The following is a 19,539-nucleotide window of genomic DNA, read 5'->3' as shown; positions in this document are numbered from 1 at the left end:
TCTTTGTTGGGGAGGAGGGAAACATGGTTTCAAAATGGCAGCTCCAAGACGGTGGTTCTCAGCCCTCTGTCTCCACTGTGAGGAGTTACAGGTGAGTGCAGTGGTTGCAGCTTGGATACTGCAGGTGTAACACTTGGTGCTTGACGCAGACATCAAGAAACCCCACAAGACGGCGGGATGTTGCACAGAATGGCAATCTTCTGTCTAATGATTTTCGTGCAGGGCTGTTGCTTTCCAAGGGGTAATTTGTTTGCTTAGAAATAAAGAAGACTTGCTGGGAGGTCTTGAGATTTTCTTCGACTGAGGGTAATGATTGCTTCATCAGTTTATCATCAACACATAAACACAGGATGTTGCCACGACAATTACACTGCAGTCTTCGCTGTGTTATAGGGGTTGGCTCCCCCAGATGCCAGGGCCCTGATGAGAAGCTTCTAGAGAACTTTAATCACACGTGAGTCATACCGACACATCTTCATTTAGGATTGCTGTCCCACTCATGCTCTTCAGAACCTCCTTAATCAGAAAATGCAATAAAAACAAAATTCAGACCGTAACCAAAGCATTGGATGTACTCATCCACCAGTGACAGTACTGGAGAGCTTTCTGCATTGGTATAAATTGCTGCTCAGTTATCTGCACATACGTGGGTTTGGCGAGCACGGATGTAGTGTGGCTGAGCTCACGTCTTTATGTAGCTGCAGTCGTCCCTGAACCAACACAGCTCTGCAGGGATTTTCCTCTGGGGGAAAAGCAAGATGTAGCTGAGAACAAATGGGTGCTTAAACCAACCAGCACAACACACTGCTTCCTTTAGTCAGAACCTTAATGGGCAATAGATGGAGGCGAGAAACCTTGTAAATTAGTTGTATTGTTGTGGGCTCAATTAAGAGCATCTTTTCCATTAAGCCATTTTCTTAAAGATTTAGAAAACTGGCGCTCATTGTGTCAGAAGAAATGACTGCAAATACTGAAGGGTGACTGGGAAAGCTTGAAGAGCTGAGCACGTTCTGTGCAGTGGGATTCTACAGAATTGCCTATTTCCCTCCCCAGAGTTCTCCAAGTGTCATTTCTGTTCTCAGCCTGCTCAGCTCGTGCTTGGCTTCCCACTAAGGAATGGTTTCCTTGAGAGGAGGCGGGCCTTGCTGCTGCCTTCCTCCCACCAGTGCTGGTCCTCACCCTCAGCACCAAGAGGAAAACTCACTGCAGTGAGAAAGTAAGTAACAGCAACCATAGCCTCAGTTATTAAAGCAGCGCGTTATTAATTAAAGCATTTTAGAGTAGTGAATGAAGCCAATAACCTCTTAATGCTCGCTACTGCTTTAATTAGGAGCTACTAAGCAGCAGTGAGAGGTGAGAAATCTATCCTTGCACTCTTACTTGGGGGTTGCTTGGATTTTGGTGCTACAGCCAGGGTGTGCTGCTGTGGTAAGAGCTGCTCCTCCCTGCTGCCGCATCACATCCACACTGATGTTCTGCAAAGACTAAGAGCCGACACCTTTGTGCAAAACTCGCTGCATTTTTCCACGTGCCAACGTGCTGCCAAGGGGTTACACCGTACTTTCATCACGTTTTATTGAACAAGATGTGATTTTTCATTTGTATTCAAGTGCAGAAGCTCCGATGTGTTTCAAATGTCCCCAGCACAGAGGGAACACAGAAGATCAAAAGAAAACAAAAGTCCTTCCAAAGGCAAATTAAGAGTTTGTACTTTTTCAAGGCAATTAAATAAACCAGATGAGGGATCATTCCTTTGTTCAAACAAGAGGTAGGGAGGCATGGGGAAAACAGAACAACAGCAAATCTAATTGCAGCAACTGTTCTTAATCCATCTCAAGAGAGACAATGAGGTTGTTATCCACACAGTGGAGATTTCAGTCTGGCAAAATCTAAGCTTCCTCGAGCTGGAGGAGGCTCCCGGATGGGAGGCTGCAGTTTGCCTCCTCCAGATCCAGATTTCTCAGTCTCCGCGTTACCCAGAGGTTTGCAGTAGGACTGGAAGTGGGCAAACACTGTCATCACAGTATGAAAAAGTCTTTGAGAAATGAGGACAGACCGTTCACATCAGGCCGCCGATCCAGCCGGCTGCACCGAGCTGCCATGGGGTCAGAGGTAGGTGTGTTCAGACAGAGACTTTCTCCATCACATTGTCCGCAACATGCACATCGTCAGCCTGTACCGTCACCGCATTGGCCTCACCACAGATGTGCTGGTGCTCCTTCCAGTCCTGCAAGGAAGAGCAGATGGAGAGACCATGAAGAAATGGCCCAGTGATGGGGCACCCACAGCTTCTCTGGGCAGCTCATACCAGGGCCTCACTGCACTCTGAGGGAAGAACTTCCTCCTCACATCTAACCTTTATCTCTCCTCCCCTTGTCTTATCACTATCTGCCCATGTAAGAAGAGTTGCTCTCCCTCTTGTCCATAGGCTTCCTTTAAAGGCTTCTTCACAGAGCAGTTATATGCTGCCTCAGAGTTTCCTCCTCTGTTTCCACCTCCCATGTTAGTTTTACAGTTTGTCTGTGTGCTCAATTCATCTTGTCATCCATACCATCACAAACAGTGTGAAAAATAAGAGAACTACAGCCTCATTGGCACAGGATCAGAGATACTGAGGAGTACAGCTTTCCAGGGAGCAGCAGGGAGGGCTTGTACAGCACTCTCACACAGCTCACCCCACAGTTTCCACAGTGAGGTGTGGGTTGTACTCACTATTTGATATCCTCTTTCAGAAGGTGCGTGCAGATCTTGGGGCCATTCCTTACTCGTTTCACCCACCCCAGCACTGCACCCTGGCTGACAGACAGTGACCCCCCACTCTGCTGTATGTTCCTGTCTTTGCTGTGCCCTCAGCCTGGATGCAGGCTGACCCCAGTGTCACCCAACCCCTCTGCATGGCTACAGCTGTAACTCACAGACGCTCTTATACCTTCCGCTGACAGAAAGTGGAGCAGTAGTTGACTTTGTGGCATCCTGTGCACTCATTCATTGCCTCCCGGCCACAGTTGACACACGACTGCTGTGAAAACAAACGGCAAAGGGACCACATCAGAGGCAACAACAATGGAGGGGTGACTGCAGTGAAGCAGAAGGCAGAGAAGTAAAAGAAGACTGTAACAGGAGCACAGGACTGACTAACCTTGCCAGAGGGCCATAAGGGACTGTGTAAACGTGGCAATAGGGCACACTTTGCCCTATTTGCCAGGGAAGGCTCAGAAGACGAGGCCAGACACAGAATACATGATTTCTGGATCTTTAAATGCAACAAGACAAAGGACTCCTCATAAAACATGAGTCAACCAGAGTTTACCTTGATGATGATTTCTGTTTTCCCATCCACATCTTCTGTTTGCTGAAATAACTGGTTCTGATACTGCTGCAAGGGAAAAAACAAAGCAAGTGTGTCACTTCATAGCCAGAGAATGCAACAAGGGCTTGAGAAGTGAGAGCTGTATGGAGGGTTCATGCAGTTCTGTGAGGACCAAAGGGAACATGGCTCCTCCCTTACAGGAGACGGACTCTGTGCCATAGCGTGGAGTCACATGAAGAAGCCAGTGCTGCTGAGAGGCAAAGTGCTCAAACAAAGGGATCCAAGACTGGCCCCCATTTGGTTACATGCTAAACCTGATTTAAACTCCATGAGAAACAGTTAGAAAGAAAGGGAAAAAACAAACCCCCACCTTCATGCAAAACAGGTTTATCAAGGAGTGATATGACCCAACAAGTAAGGAGATTAAAGGCTTAATTTAAGTGCCTCCATGACCTGACATCTCAGTATTTATTCTCCTGTGAAACTGCAACCTTTTTGTTACCAATACACAAAGCTGAGATGAAAAAGCTCTCCAGGGAGATGGAGGAGGAGGCAGGGAAACCTCTTGCTGTCTGGTGCAAGAGCTATGAACTGCTTCTATCACTATTAGACAAACAGGTAAGATCAAGCTTATTAGCAACACAGCACACATGCACTGTACAAGTGTTCTTAAAATTCTTTTAGGTGAGGAGATTGTATGTCCAGGTCTCCACATAAATACACCCTGCCACTACAGCCCCTCTGTGACACCCACACAGAGACAGTTCTTGGGTTAAAAATGCAGAATTCCAGTTCTGAGAGATGCAACAGCTCGGAGTCCACTGCACCCTCCACAAATGGGCTTATCCTATCTTCCAATCGGACTGCTAAAGAGAAAGGAAGCTGAGAGCAAGTCCAACCACCCCCTGTACTTGTCAGACCCAAGGCACCCCCTTCAGCTCTGCCTTGGGTCCCCAAATCCTGCTAATGGGAATGTTGAGAAGCTGTGGAGAAAGGAAGGGAGTAGGAACAGAGATGACCAAGCCAGACACACACAGATCTCTTGCAAAATCATCTCCAGCAAACTGATGAGCGCCAGCTCTCAACCATTTCCACATCTGCTTTGGAGGATATAAGTCATTACTTGCTTACTAGAACTACTTTTCTTAAGTGCCCGATCCTTTTTAGGTTAATTTCATACTCTCCAGCCCTGAAGCGTTTTAATCTGACTAAAAAAATAATTCAGATGGCCCAGCTGTTAACCGACTTAATCTTCCACCTTGTTTTCAGATGGACAGGGTACTCTGTAGGCATCACTGCAACACAAGAGGACAACTGCAATTAAAACACCCATCAGATTTCAACCCTGATTTTTTTTTACCTTCATACAGAAACACTGTCTATCACATTTGCAGCACATCTGCATCCTCCAGCTGCGTCCTACAGCACAGAACTTGGTGGGTTCATGTGCTCTCCCCCTTCTGAAGTTTATCCAGTATCCTCATCTACAAGCCATTTAATTACAATAGAGGAGAGCTCTCTCTGAACAGCTGTGCAGAGTTCTGACACAGAGGTTGTTCTTAGTGAACCTCATGTAAAATGTTGCAGTTCTATAAAGCCTACAAGTATTTTGATAGTTTAATTTTGAGTAACGATGCATTTTAGATAAACACTGAGCTGGAGAGCTTCTGGCTTGGTTTTCTTTTAGGACATAATTCCTCGAAACTTCCAGATAACATCGATGTTATTGCTGGACACACTTGGTGTCCCTGCCAGCACAAAGCCACACACAGGCTGAGCACCAGCTGTGTGTTTACTCACTGAAAGCACAAGGTTTATGGCATCCACGTTTCTCAAACAGAGTCAGTTTCGTGTCTGAACCAACTCTATGAGGGCTCTGCTCGTTAATTAAGGAGCTGTCATGGCACTGAATCTTGTGTATAAAGTTGGGAACAAGCCTGCTCCCACTAACAGATTTCATTAATCCTGCTCTGTATGCAGTCACTCTTCCAGGAAGAGCTGAGTCTACATCTCTATTATAATTTAATCTATTGTAAAGCCTTGGCTCTGCAGCTCAGATGTAACCATACAACCTTTCAGTTTTAAATCTGTGGGAACATACTGGCTCAACTGTTTATTAAATGGGCCCAAAAAAAATCCACAACACCGCAAAGCAGGACGATACCTCTTTCCCCCCATCCAACTTAAAAGACAAAAGAAGTGGTTGGACCAACACCGAGGAGTGATTTTAAGTCCTTTTCCTGAGGCAAGAAGATGTACACCGAAGTGAACTGGATTTGGATCAGAGGACGAGAGAAATGGACTCTGAAACATTGTTTTGATTAAGGATAAACAGAGGGGATGACAGCACGTGAACTGGAAAAAGAGCAAAAGGGTGAAGTTAAACAAAGTAAGATGTCCATCTATAAAATCATAGGACATAAGAGAGATCGGCTTCACTTGCAGAATGCTCAGCAGAACAACTCTAAATTTTCCTGGTTATCTTCCCAACAAACTCCACAGCTGTTGCTGTTCTTATTACCTCTCTGCCTCTTCAGGCCATCAAAAGCCTATCTGATAGCCCTGCTCACTTGAGAGAATGAAAGCAGTGCTGCAGGGCTGAACGCTCATCATCTTCCCTATGCCAGGACATATGGCAACCCATGCCTCCTGATGTAAGAATGTCTGACGGCAGAGCTCGGGACTTGTAACAACAAACAACTGGTGTTACTGCTACAGCTGCTGGAATCCCAGGTACTCTACTCCTTTTCCTATAGTGGTAATAACTTACCTTTGTTTCTGCTCTCAAGATGTTGAGAAACAATTGATTTGTAAGGGTTACCGGAGCTACACCCAGTGGAAAAAAAACTGTATTTTTTTTTGGGATTGTACAACCCATACAATCACAGAAACATTACAATTGGAAAAGGCTCTGCCAAAAAGATGCCCCTGTCACCTCCTGTGGCATAATTACCTCTTTCCTTTCCACATCAGCTTGAATCTTGGCTGGCGTGACAGCAGCCTCACAGAAGGAGGAGCTGGCCTGCTTGGCCTGCTCAATGAGAGACTTGAGCTGCTGCGCCGTGTTGAGCAGTGAGTTGACCATCTCTTCCAAGTAGAGCCAGCTCCGCGGTTCTGTCACTTCCAGCCCGTTCACCACTGTTGGGGATATGGCTTTGGTGGGGGTCTGCGGGGGCACCGATAGGGCAGGGATTGGGGTCAACACTGAGCACAAAGAAAGGAATATAAAATACAAAGAATTAGGGCACTGCATTTCCATAAAGTGATTTTGTTTTTGTTTCGTTACAGGGTTCGCTCTGCTGCATTTTCAGAGCAGCATTTGTCATGGCAAAGTATTTGATAACTTATCTAACAGGAATCACTTCTGACTCCTCGTTTTAGCAGAGATATCTCAGGCAAGAAAAAGTAATGATCTTTGTTTCACGAGTGGACAAAAAATCAATGTTTAATTAATAGCATCAACAGCTGAGTAAGGCTTAACACCAAGGAGATTGCATTCTGGACAGAGCAGGATGAAACATACCGATTTTGGGATGAGATGTTGGCAACGCAGCTTCAGGGAAAGGTGAAATCTGACAGTTGTCCTGGTAAGTTGGGTAGTGAGGCTCTGGGTGAGTGACCCGGCACGGCTGCTGGACATTGGTATCCTGAACTGCAGGAGAACAACGATGTTACATATCACTGCATGGCACAGCTTTCAGGCATGTCTTAAGCTTCTTTCACCTCTCTGGGTTGTCTTTTAGTTTTGCTTGTTTTCCCATTTTCTTCAGGTTCCTATTCTCTATGGTAATTCCAGAGGTTGCAAATGAGAAACAGCAGCGGGATGTCACGTGGACGCCAAGCAAAGCAACTGTGCACTGATTTCAGTTCTCTCCGCTTTCACATCTCAAGGCTTCCACAAAGATTATTGCCAGGCTGCTCCTCATACGCTTCATTTTACACTGATAGGACTCCAAGATATTGTTCTCAGAGGATGCTCTGAGCAAAACCCACAGCCCCATACAGAAATTAGAATGAAAGAGCTTAAAATCTATGGTAAGTACTTCTGTTCTCTCTGCTTTATTCTGCTAGCCTGGTCTAGTATTAAATGGGGATGTTGGTGACCCTGCCTGTGGCAGGGGGGTTGGGGATTCATGATCCTTGAGGTCCCTTCCAATTCAGGTCATTCTGTAATTTTCCACTCAGTTTAAAAACTCGGCTACTTTTTTGGGCAGTATATATATATATATGTGTATATATATATATATATGTACAGCATCTGTGTAAGTTCTTTTCATGCAGCATACAAGAGGCTTGTTTTTTTCCCTACCTTCCCATGGATGTCAAGCAGGCATGCAGCTCAATCCTTACCAGTGGCTCCTGTGAAAACATCCCCCTGGGCTGGACTTTCGGAGATAATTGCTGTGGCTTCCACTGTCGACGTGCGGTCAAAGGTGAGAGCACCAGAGGTAGTGATCTGTCCAGAAGGAGTCACGGTGACTGGAAATAGCAGAAGCACTTTCACAATCAGCACTCAGTGCTCAGGCCTCGGCTGTCTAGCTGCTGAAATCCCTGTTCCCAAAGTCACAGAACTCACAAATCAGTCAACGGGCTGTGATAGCCAAGTTTGGATCTCCCCCCTAAGGCCACTAAAATGGGAATAAAAGCCCTGAACAGCTTCTGAAGACATGTCTGGCCCTAATATACTACAGAGTGGTTCTTACTGCTTGCAATCTGATTCAAAAGCCCCACAGATTACAGCTAATTCTATGACAGTTTGGTTTACCGGACAAGTTCAACTGTCCATCTACATGGAGTGATATAACCATGCTTGGCCAACACAGCGAACAAGTCCCATCTGGATGAAAGTACCAATGCAGCTCCAATGTGTTTAAAACCCTTTTTAAGTTGGATTAGTCCCAGCACCACTAATGGGCTGATTCTGTCCAGCACAGCTCAGCTTGAAAGACCTTTTTACTAAGTGTTCAGTTCTAAGACACTGAGGCTACAGTTTTGTTTCTGAGGAAACACGTGGCTGCCAACAAGACAAGCAGTGCTGCTCTCTCCCAGTGCTAGCAAGCACGAAGCCCCCAGCAGCACATGTTAACAAAACAGTACAGATTAAAGCTGTTTGGGGGGATAAAACAACAAAATCTCTGCAGAATTTTTATTAGCTTCTCCTCCTGCTGTTGCCAGTAGCCTTATCTTACACTTGGCTTGCTCAGTTCCCTTTTGTATTCTCCTCAGCTCACTTTGTAATGTTACCATCCAGATGATGAGAACAAGAGGACATGAATGTGACAGGCTGGACCAGCCTGCAGATTAATTTCTGTTCTCACACAGATGGTTTGACTTCAAAAACATGGAGTGACAAAGCGAGTCCTGAATGCCAGAGAGGAGCTTACAGATGAAAGCATCACCTTCTGCCTCTTCCACTAATGGCCTTCAGACTGCATTTCATTACAGTTGCTTAACACCTACTTTTCCATGTATTTTCCACACAGCCCCACCAGATATTAAAGGCCATATACAAGGAAGTGCCAAGAGATAATACATTTTTCTCAGTTGACCACTGATAAGACAAAAAGATATTTAGCTCGGCCATTTTTACCAGGAGCAAAGAACCTACACGTAGTAGCAGCTGTGGCAGGAAGCAGAGTGATGTTTTTGGAGGATTCCTTCTTGACTGGATTTGCAGACATTTCATTTTCTTTTTTCCGTCGTTTATATGGAACAAAGAGTCGAATAGGTCCACTCTAGGGGGGGGAAAAGAGAGAAAGGCATTAGCTGAGGCACCTCTTAGGGGAAGATCAGTTCACTCCAACCTCTCCAAATGCAGCTATGATTAACCAGGATAGATTTGCAACCATAGACCAAAAGGTTTCTATTGGATCTGCAGACTGAAAAGCCTCTGTGAATAAAAAAGTTACACTCAGATTCAGCAGTTTCCCACTGTTATGAGAAGACAAGAACTGGTCAAATCACTACAGATCCAAAGGGTGGAAGAAAACAAGAGTGAAAGATGAGAAGTGTGCAGTTCCAGGTCTACACAACAGGGAAAGCATCCAGTTCACAATAGAAGAGCACAAAACAGCGCTTGAGGTGAAGCTAAACGCTGCTGCTTAACAACTCTAGCATCATTTTCGTAACAAGCAGGCAGTCTGATATGGAAATACTCAGTACTTGTCAGTGTTTCTGGGACACTCCTGGTCTGCTCACAGATGGCTGTGGCAGCTTGATGGACGAATTGTTTTTAAACTAATGGATGTAAAACCCACAACTCACCAGAGTCATGTCATCACAGCAGGCAGCGCAAGTACAAGAGGCAGCGTGAGGATTTAAAATCCCATCCTGAAATTGGAAGATTACAAGTTCAGCATCAGGCACCAAAAGCAACAAGAGCAGGACTGTGCTCTGCTTAAAGATCCTGGCAGCTCCAAGGGAGATATAAACACTAATTCCCTTCTGGGGGCCCTATGCAATAAAAGAAAGGCCAGTTCCCCTCAACCAAATCAATGAGTTGCTTCTCCTTCACCCCACATCACCATTACACACAACTCTGTACATGGCTCAGACTCTGCCTAGAATTAACCTGCTCCTTCCCAGCAAACAGGATAAATTAAAGGTAACCTTACATGAATAAGGCACTGCAAGGGCCTCCCAGCATAGCGGATGCTCCTCTTCCAGTCTTTGCTGCTAGCTCGTCCTGCCATAGCTTCAAATTCAGTGGGGCTGTACCAGCTGTCCCCTTGCTTAATGCACCTACCACGGCCTCCTGTATTAAAACCAGAAATAAGAAAATAAAAGCATTACTACAGGCTAAGGATTATTTCTCCCATTTTTTTTCTAAAGAAAACTGACAGGGGCTGGGCAATGACATGAAGTTTAACACGTATGTGGGCCAGATTCTGCTCCTAGAACAAAGCAGCCCTGGGCTCTGTGAACAGAGTGGGAAGCAAAGGCTGGAGTGCACCCTCTGCAGGCTCTATTGGCAAGTTGGACATGGTGATCCTTGTGGGTCCCTTCTAACTCAGGGTACTCTGAGACTCTGTGATATTACTGGGCAAAACAGCCCAGCCCAACAGCCCAGGAATGGGAAACCGTCCTTATTTTCTTCATGATTGGCCCTTTAAGGCAATCTGATTAAAAGGAAAGTGCAGTAAGTGAAGAAGGTACAATATTCCTCACACAAGAAGGCTGTTTTTACCTGAGCCGAGTCTGTTTTTGTACAGAATCCCACTGATGTTCCGGCACCTCACCGGGAGCTCGTTGTCATACACTGATGGGTCCCAGTTGTACTTGGTTCCAGTTTTCTCTTGCACAGTTGCTAAAGGGGTAGGAGGAGACTGCGGACCTTTGAGGGGGGAAAAAAGGAAATAGGTGATAGGAACCAAAGTGCATAATAACAACACCTTCACCTGGAGTTTGGCTGGGCCCAATGCATCCTATGTTCATCACGCCACAAACAAAAAACGTTTGGAACAGATGTTTGATGTAAACTAGAGCCATACGCTTTTAACAGCACCTTAAACACTCGGGCTGTAGCTCGTAGCTGGCTGGATCGCTTCATGTTTAGAGGACAACGTGCAATGTGATTGCCTACAAAAGGCTTGTCATGCCACCTCGTGGGCAGAACGGGGACTGCCAGGCAGCTGGGAACGAACTTGGTGATATTAAATACCAGCAAAAGATCTGAATGGAGACAAAACTGTGTTCAAGGACTCTTTATGAAAAGCCCAGGTATTAATCTCCTAGTTACGGGCTTTTATTATCAATATTAGAATCGATCTGCTTGTGAGGGTGGGTTAGAAAGGCACAATAAGTACAAAATAAGTACAAAAAGCAGTGTGTTAAGAGGGGGCAGAGTGCACAACGCAACTTCATGTCATGTGTGTGATGTTTCTCTTGTTTTCCAGCCACACAAATAAAGCAATGAGGAAGCAGTTCCTCCATAGAAGGATGCTTAGATTGCCTTATACCTGGTGTCAGAGGTGCTGATGGCCCCTTCAGGCCTGTGGTTTCCACAATGCTGCCATCGGTGTGAACCACTATAAGAGTAGCTTTCTCAGTGTTCAAGCTGTCCCCGATTTGGAGGGCTGTTCTCCCAGACTACAAAGAAACAAAGGCAAAAAATACATCAGTGAGTATCCCTGCAGATCTCCTCAGAAGTTCCCTAAGACACCATCAGTTAGCAGGTACGTTTTTGAGCATTCAGCCAACCAGATACAAAGGTTACACGTATTCCAGGTCATCAGCTCCATGACGGAGTGCGTGTACATGGGTGGAAAGCACCACAAGATGACTCTGTGGCTGAAAGCCTTGCAGCTTTGCCCACATTCTGACTAATGGAAGTCATGGTGATTCAAGGCTCCTGGATGAAGGGCTGACTTACCAGCACGTGTCCCGAAATGGACGCTGCGTTTGCCACGGAGGTGGTGAACACGTTGTCTGCAGAGGAGCCAACGTTGGCCACTGTCACTGTGGTGACTTCTGGAATGCAAAAGAGAAATGAAGCAAAGCAGACCCCGCTATATCAACCCCAGTATGTCAACCCCACATAGAGGCACATTCACATTCCCTTTTCTCTTCCCCATTCATTGTCAATTAGTGCAAATATCACTGTTCTCTGTCAGGCTTTGGGTTGAGCACGGCCTACCCTGCGATGTACTAAGGGGAGAAACGTTTATTTCCTCGTTATTCTAGCACAGGGAGCAGAACAAACTGAGCTTCTTGCTTTACACCTGACCCGGCCACCAACGCGTGGCAGCCGTTTGATGTGAGCTGTGAGGGGAATTTTGCACACAATGGCCGCGGTTGGGCGGCAGCTCCTCACACCGTGTGGTGAATGGGGGGCGGCACCGCGCAGCGCGGGCGGCGCTGAGGAGAGCGGCGCATGCGCAGTGCGGCTCCCGCTGACCTGCGAACGCGGCGGCCTCGTCGGCGCTGGGCAGCGGCTCGGCGCCCATCTCCATGTGTTCGGCGTCCGCCGCCATCACGGTCACGGCCGTCACCTCCTCCCTCCGTTCCGCCTTCCCCTCCGAGCTTTGCGGTTGCTGCCTTTCGGGTTCTGCCGCCGCCGCCGCCACCGCGGCCGCCACCGCCTCCGCTAACCCCAACCGCTTGGCCGCCGAGTCGGCGTCCTCCATGCGAGGACGATGTGGGGGGGGAGCGGGGCCGAGCCCACCCGAGCAGCCCCGAGCGCTGCCGCTCCCCCCCGAGCGCCGCCGGGTTGGGGGGGGGGGGGGCGCGATGCTCCCAGGTCGCTCGGTCGCTCCCGCCGAGCGGTGCCGAGCGTTTCCGAGTGCGCTCCCCGGGTCGAACCGAGCGGTTCCGAAGCGGCCCGAAGTGTCCCGAGTCCTTTCAGGCCTCGTCCGAACGGGGCTCGGCGGGGCCCGAAGCGCTGCGCCCGCGCTGCTGCCGGCGGCCAATCGCAGCGCGGGACGCGGCCGAGGCCCGAAGCGGTACCTGGCGGCTCCCGAGTCCGCCCGAACAGGGCCGAGTCCCCGAGCGGCCCGGCCCGCGGGGTCGAAGAATCCCGAGTCCGCTCGAGTCTTTTCCGATCCCGCCCGAAGGCGGGTGAGGCGGCCGCGAGTAAAGCCGAGATGTGCCGAACCTCTTCCGAGCGCTCCCGAATTCCCTTTCGCCGTCCCGAACGGCAGCTCCCGAACGGGCACTGCCCGAAACCGCCCGAACCCGCCCGAACCGGGCCGAGCTCCGATCGCAGCCGAAGGGACGGGGGCGGGGCCGCACGAACGGCCGCGGCGCGGGGGCTGCCGGGATGCTGGAGGACTAGAGGGGGAGGGGGTGCTAAGATGGCGGTGGTGAGGAGAGGTGAGCGCTGTGTAACGCTGTGTGTACGCGGAACCGGCGGCGTGTCACAGCGTAACACGGCTGTGCCTGCTCACACTGCGTTCCTAAACAGCTTAAATGGGGTGTAGGGGTAGCGGGGTCGGCTGTGAGGGGAAATGGGCCTAAGGCTGGCACAGCCATGTAGGGCCTACAGCTGGTCAGTGCTGGTGCCTGTGGAAGGGGCTGCAGCTATTGAGGCCTATTAACAGGTATATAATTAGCAGGGCGTTTCTGCAGTGCTTTTGCTCATTATTTAGGCTCATTCTCTCTATTCTCTTTTCAACTGAAAGGAAGAACTTATTCGGTCGTATCCTTTTTGTGCCTTCACGTGTGGGGAATCTTCAGGAGGACCAGCTGATTCATCTCTTCCCAATGGATCTGCACCCACATGAAGCACAAAGTCTGACTCAACCTGAGGCCTTGGCCGTCACCTTCTGGTCTCACTCATTTCCTTATGGAAATCAAGGCTATGGGGTGGCTTTGTGGACCTGCAGACACAAGGTTCCCACAGCACAGCCAACAAGAGGCAGCAAAAGCAGCTTCTTCTCACCGTATCTATTCCCATGATCTAAGTAGCCTCCTAAAGGAGACACCCTTGACTTCAGAGATTTCCATGCTTAGAACCCATCTAGTAATTTCTTTTTGTTCCGCCTCCCTTCAACTGGAAAAACACAAAAACCTGGTTCTGGTTGAATACAGGGAGATTCTCTGGGAACTGGAAGGCATTCACTGCGTGTGGGTGGGTGCTCCCTGCAAAAACCGGATGGGTTGTGCCCATAAAAGATGCCTGGGATGAAGTCCCTGCTTAGACAGTGTCTGAGAAGGGCTGAGGAGGGGATAAAGAACGCCTTGAAACAGCTCAAAGTAATGAACTCTGTACTGATAAGTTCCTGGTGTAAATTGCCTTGTCTTACTGAAGACTAAGAGAAACAGCTGGTATAATTTTGTTATAAAAAACACATAGGAATGGCCCAAACCTTCTGGATTCTTTCAGCCACGTTGCAGCTTTCCCATATGGCAGCAAGCCCTGGGATGCCCTTTGTGCTTTCTGTATTACATTCATAACATGGTGCTGTGCCACAGCGTGCATGTACCTGCTATGTAGGAACTGTACTCACCTGTAAGGGAGGGTGGCCTCCTGAAGTTGTCTGTTGGGTATCTCATATAAACTTAACCATTTAAATGGCTTACGTAGCCAAAGAGAGAGATGGGCAGGTAATTTAACTGAACTGCCTGGTTATGAAGGTGTTCTTCTGGGCTGACTCCAGAGGGAGCCCAGGAGGTGAATTCAGAGCAGAGGCCTAACTTTACCGTGTTTCTCATCTTATGATGGCTGCAGGTGAGAATATTCTGAGCCTGTAAGTTCTCCATATTTGTACATTGGTGCTTGCCATGTTCCCTGCCTCTCAGAGGCATCCTGAGGATGTGTTAAGGATTGTGGCCAGAAATAATGAGCTAAATATTGCCTCCTACAAGGCTTTGTTTTGTGAGCAGTCAATTAAGGAAATCTATCTAACAAATTTACATCTCAAAGTTGAGCTTGTGGCCTTTCTCAGCCATATAACAAAGGCTGAGCTCAGCTCTCAGACTTCCTATCATGCAGGCAATAATAGGGCTTGTCTGCTTCACAGAGCCATCTATTTTCCAAAACCATGGAGGAATTGGATATACCAGAGCATGCCACCAGCCAGCAGGTACAGAAGCTGCCTGGGGAAGTACACACATGCACAACCTGCCCTCATTTCCTTAGGCCAACAAACCACTACAACCAAAACTGAAATAAAACTGAAAAGGACCTAAAAGCAAACCTGAAACAGCAAAGTGTTCTCTTAGCTGCTGGTGATTGCCATCTCCAGTTACTTTCTGGACCTACCCCATAGGCTGAATCATTTAATAAAGGGAGGCACAGAGAATATTGAAGTTACCAGGAGCTGGTTATTTTATGAGATGGATCCCAGCTAACTCCTTAACAACAGTTATCAGCTCTCATCTGTTCCTTTACAGATGTTATTCTATATAAATGGGTTTTATTACATCTTTTACTTCGTGGCGACGCTTGCGATGCTTATTTATAAAAGTAAGTTGCAACCAGAAATAAGCTGCGTGGTTATGAGGTGTTTGTGTCTTGCTGGTATCCCTGCTGTTGTTCTCCTGCCTTATTTATGCTGTGCTATTCTACAGGTCAGGTTTTCAGTTATCCCGATGGTTTTTTGGCTCCCGATCTTGCCCTGCTCTGCATCATGGCTGTTCTTGAAGCGCTGCGGTTGTACTTGGGTATGTCACGTTATCACTGTGCCTTTGGAATCTGTAAGTATTCATCATTCCGAAACAGAGTTGGGTGTCAGAACGTGTCAGTTTAGCAGACAAGCAGATTTTTGGAGGCCCATTAATTTATGTCATTAAACTTGATCTGTCTGGTTGACATATTTGGCTAGAGGGTCGTATAGAATTTGCTCTCGTATGATGTATGATCTGTACTGCCATAGGAAGACAAAAGCTGCTCTGTCTGGCAGCAGTGTAACTGGGACAGCTGGAATGCTGCTACACTGTTTACCATCAGTGGGGCTGGTGAGAATGAACGTGTTGAAACACAGAGATTTCAGTGCAGTGAAGTGATACAGGTCCTTTCAGCTGTCCCACAAATGTCTGATGGTAACCAGATGGCTGGAGCCTTGTGGAACAGGTAGTGCTAAGGATGGCCCTGAGCAGCCCATGGCTTACCTTAAACTTCTTCTAAAGACACACATCACTTCCATCATCTTCATTCCACTATGCCAGAACAACAGAAAGGGCCTGTTTGTAATCCTACTAATCCAAAGCTAGCTGAAATTTCATGAAGTCCTTTCTTTTTAAGTAAGGTTTAAAATTAACATTAAAATTTGTGCTAAATATTCCTAAGATATTTACACAAGGCGGGTCTGCTGAACGCAGCTGTGTTGCTGTAGGGCTGAATGCTTTGCCTGCTGCCTTAAAGCTTTCTGCATTTATTTGCTTGGAGCCTGATGGACGAGTAGAAAGTGAGTTTGAAGTCTCATGGAGTTAAACAGCAAAATCTACCAAGGCAAGCTCAGAAATAAGATGCAAGAAAGGAATAAGTGCAGCTTCTTCACAACGGCAGGAACTTGAAGTAGGAATAGAGTACCAGGGTATATAGAAGACTCTCAATTGCGTAGGGTTTTAAAGCGATCAGAATGGTTGCAGCTTCAGGACTGGTTGTCTATAGTAAGAGAAGGTAGGTCTTCTGACTTGGAATGTCATCTGGTTTCTCTGCATTCAGATTAACCTCTGTCATCAAGAAATGGGTTGTCCATTGATTTTTGGGTTTATTCTTAAGTTACTGACTGGGCCTTGATTCAGATTGGTATTTCTACGTACCCTGAAGTTTTACAAATAGAGCCTTTTTTGAGCGTTGTCTCAATAAATCAAAGATTCATATCAGCTTTTTGTTTTCCTCCAAGGTTCAAAGGGTAACCTGATAGAAGAAGAGGCTCCATTAGGACTCAGCCTTGTGATAACGGTCGTGAGCATGATTCTATCTGTGTATTTCCTGATATGGCAAACTTACGTGCTCAAAGCAGATGTCATTCTAAACACCATTCTTCTCTTTATGTATGGGCTTGAGTCAGTACTCCAGGTCTTGGCCATTGCTGCTTTTGTTGGCTAAGCCCTAACTGTGACACATTTCTTCTTTAAAAGAGTGTTTTTCCATTTCAAAGATTTAATTCTTCTGCATCTCAAAGTTCAGCAATGCTTCCTCCTGTTTAAATGCCCTATTCTGGCAGAGATAGCTGCAAAGCAGGAGGTGAGATAGCTCTACCACCTATATCACACAGCTCATCACTTAGTGTTCATGAGGGATCAATATTAATTCCCAATGCAGAATAGCAGCCAGTGCTTCATGCCATTGAGATTGCATGAGTTTTCATGGCACAGAGCAACACCACACAAGCAAAGTGACATGGAACTCAATGAGGCCAGTGTCGTATAGACTCTTTTCCTGCATACACTTACATCTTTCAATGCTTTTGCTTTATCACTCATCTGCTCTCATTTGTTTTCAGACCCCAATCATCATTCCCCTGCCTTTAGTAGGGCAGTATCTGACTGGTCCCAGTGGGGCTGGGTTGAACTGAGTTTTACTCCTGGGAGAGCTGAGCCACGAGGTTTGGATGGCTGCTTCTTATTGACATGGAGACCAAAGACAGTGGTGTGAGGGTCTGGTTGTTTAAACACAAGCAGCCCAAAGATCAGCTTGAACATTCACCATTCACCCTTCTGTCCTGTTCCGAAGCCCAACAGATGCTGTCAGACATAGTTCTATTTAATCTTTAACATCTTTAGTGCCACGACTCTGCACAAGTGACTACATTCCAACCTCTTTCATTCAATCAACTGTGCAGTTTCAGGTGTTCTTTCTTTTTTAACCTACCACAGATACATAATAATGTAAAGCTTGTGGGTTTTTTGGGTTGTTTTGTTTTCTTTTTTGTACTGACAATTTTTATATTCCGAATTTCTTATATTTATTTATTCAAATAAATGATGTATTAGATCTAAGAAGTGTTTGAAGTACGGTGTTCTGTTCAAATCCCAGGGCATGGCTACCTACACAAAAGAGACTTGGACGAGACTAGATGTGTGACACGGTGGCACTGCCCTGACCAGATCCTCATTGCATTCAAGCCAGTGGCACAAACAACCCTCTGCTGATCAACAGGAGCGAAGCTGCACCCAGAAAGACAGCAAGGCAGCAGAACTGGGTGCTAAGCAGCCAGGAAATGGCATGGCCAAATGTTTCTGGGCTTGCACACAAATCAAATACCCACCCGTTCATTCCTCTGAATTGGCTTGGCATAATGGAATGCACTCATCATGTATTGGTTACAAAGACTGACAAACATACCTACCTGGATCTACACTACTGATGATGAATGCATTCCAAGCAGAAGCCCTTTCTGCATGCATACAAATAAGAGGGCACATTTTTCCTGGTATCTGTTTACATCTGCCTTGTGCAGAATGCTGGACCCAGAAAGAGCGCCAGGATTTAAAGGCAACTGCTAAACGGAATATTGCTTTTACCTGTGGTAAAAGGTGCTGGAGGTGCTGGAGTTGCAAATGGCAGCTTCAGGTTGCAGCCTTTGTGTATGTGCCGTGGTGCTCGCTGCAGACAGAATGCGAGATCTTAGCAGGAGCAGAGGGAGAAAAGTCATAGTAAAGTCATTGATGACATTTGCCAGGCGTAAGATTGGTGGAGCTTTTAATTACGAGGCCCAGCCCTTCTGAAACAGGATGAGCAAGTTGGATGGAAACGGCATCAAAAACTGCGAGGAAGCCACGTTTTGAGGAGCTCAATTTGGGTGTTGTTTGTTCTCAGGCCATCACAGGGATGTCTGCCGCCAACCTGATTTAAAAGGCTGATCCCAAGGAGCACGTTGGCCTCCTGGGATGTCAGGCTCTGATAGTGTGAGCGATAGGGCTGGATTGGTCCAAAGCAGAGGAGTCCAGAGTGCAGGCAGCAGTGCAGCAGGGTAATTCTCTGCCTGGTGATTGCTCTGACCACCACCAGGTGTTGCAGGGAAGATGTAATAAGCTCATTTGTGGTTTTCTTCCCTGCCCAGAAGAAAAGTTCCCCCCTCTGCTGATCTCCTACGGGGCACAGCACTGTGAGCCTATCATCATAATGACCGCAGGGCCGAAACTGCCAGGTAATGAGGTGCCTTAGCATGAAACAGCTTCTGCAATGAGCTGTTTGCACCCTGGGAGAGTGAGCCCAGCCACAGCTGTAGCAGAGCACCAGGCCTTTTGGTTTGCACTGCTGCAGGAACTGGCAGCCCTTCCCCTCCTCCGTGCTGTGACATTTTCCAGCACGGCCATCAGTTCAGTGAGCTGATCCCATCCATTTCATAAATGCTTTAAAACTAAGTCTTAAGGCAGATGAAATGAGGCATCCTTTGCAAGTCAGCCCACACAGGAGAGCTCTGAGCTCCAAATCACACTGTCAGACCCCAAAGCACAGCTCTGACATCCTCGTCGTGTGATGGCAACACAAAGGATGGATGGGCACAGAGGTGACACCACACTGCCTCCAAACTGTGCCTAATGCCAGCACACGTTTCATTCCCCTCCTAAGCTATGGCAATTGATTGGTCTCCATCCTCCCAAAGGGAGGTTGATGGCTCACAGCCCCCTCCCCAGCAAGGCACCCCAGTGGGGCTCCCAACCCTGCTCTGCTCTGGTGCTCTCCGGGAGGACGTTTTGCCCTGTGTCCATGCCGAGGCATCTGTCCCAGAGCTTTCAGCAGACACCGGGGCGGTGAGAGCAGGCAGGAGAGGAGCTGGCAGAAAACAACCCTCGAGCAACACGGCTGCACAAAAGCTGCCTTGTTCCCCCCACCGGGC

General features: G+C 47.4%; 2 protein-coding genes across 11 annotated transcripts; one reads left to right on the top strand and one right to left on the bottom strand.

The window, feature by feature from the left end:
* Positions 1-380: 380 nt before the first annotated feature.
* On the bottom strand, positions 381-12,435 carry DEAF1 (DEAF1 transcription factor). 7 transcript variants are annotated; one of them, XR_014946272.1, is made up of 14 exons: positions 12,207-12,435; positions 11,682-11,779; positions 11,269-11,398; positions 10,497-10,643; positions 9,925-10,064; positions 9,575-9,640; positions 8,919-9,045; positions 7,661-7,789; positions 6,834-6,962; positions 6,264-6,514; positions 3,311-3,376; positions 2,930-3,019; positions 2,057-2,227; positions 381-516 (listed from the first exon to the last, which is right to left on the bottom strand). XR_014946272.1 is itself a non-coding variant. In XM_015863108.3 (13 exons), the coding sequence occupies exons 1-13, from the start codon at positions 12,433-12,435 to the stop codon at positions 2,123-2,125; spliced, it is 1,707 nt and encodes a 568-aa protein (XP_015718594.1). In that variant the 3' UTR covers positions 1,559-2,122. The 7 variants fall into 7 exon arrangements, 5 of the variants coding, with proteins under 5 accessions (XP_015718594.1, XP_085404141.1, XP_085404143.1 ...); XM_015863108.3 differs by lacking the exon at positions 381-516 and having other exon boundaries at positions 1,559-2,227; XM_085548015.1 differs by lacking the exon at positions 381-516 and having other exon boundaries at positions 1,559-2,227; positions 2,930-3,016.
* A 9-nt stretch (positions 12,436-12,444) lies between these two features.
* Positions 12,445-17,695, top strand: TMEM80 (transmembrane protein 80). 4 transcript variants are annotated; one of them, XM_085548074.1, is made up of 5 exons: positions 12,445-13,120; positions 13,429-13,445; positions 15,122-15,215; positions 15,320-15,412; positions 17,200-17,695. In XM_085548074.1, the coding sequence occupies exons 1-5, from the start codon at positions 12,445-12,447 to the stop codon at positions 17,349-17,351; spliced, it is 1,032 nt and encodes a 343-aa protein (XP_085404200.1). In that variant the 3' UTR covers positions 17,352-17,695. The 4 variants fall into 4 exon arrangements, with proteins under 4 accessions (XP_085404200.1, XP_015718617.3, XP_085404198.1 ...); XM_015863131.3 differs by having other exon boundaries at positions 16,597-17,695; XM_085548072.1 differs by having other exon boundaries at positions 15,320-15,445.
* The last annotated feature ends 1,844 nt before the right edge of the window (positions 17,696-19,539 follow it).

This window comes from Coturnix japonica, chromosome 5, assembly GCF_054131305.1.
Source record: "Coturnix japonica strain WE chromosome 5, WE-NBRP24, whole genome shotgun sequence".
In the NCBI taxonomy this organism is placed as follows: domain Eukaryota; kingdom Metazoa; phylum Chordata; class Aves; order Galliformes; family Phasianidae; genus Coturnix; species Coturnix japonica.
The sequence above is the reverse complement of the archived record's forward strand: the minus strand, read 5'-3'. Positions and strand labels throughout refer to the sequence as shown.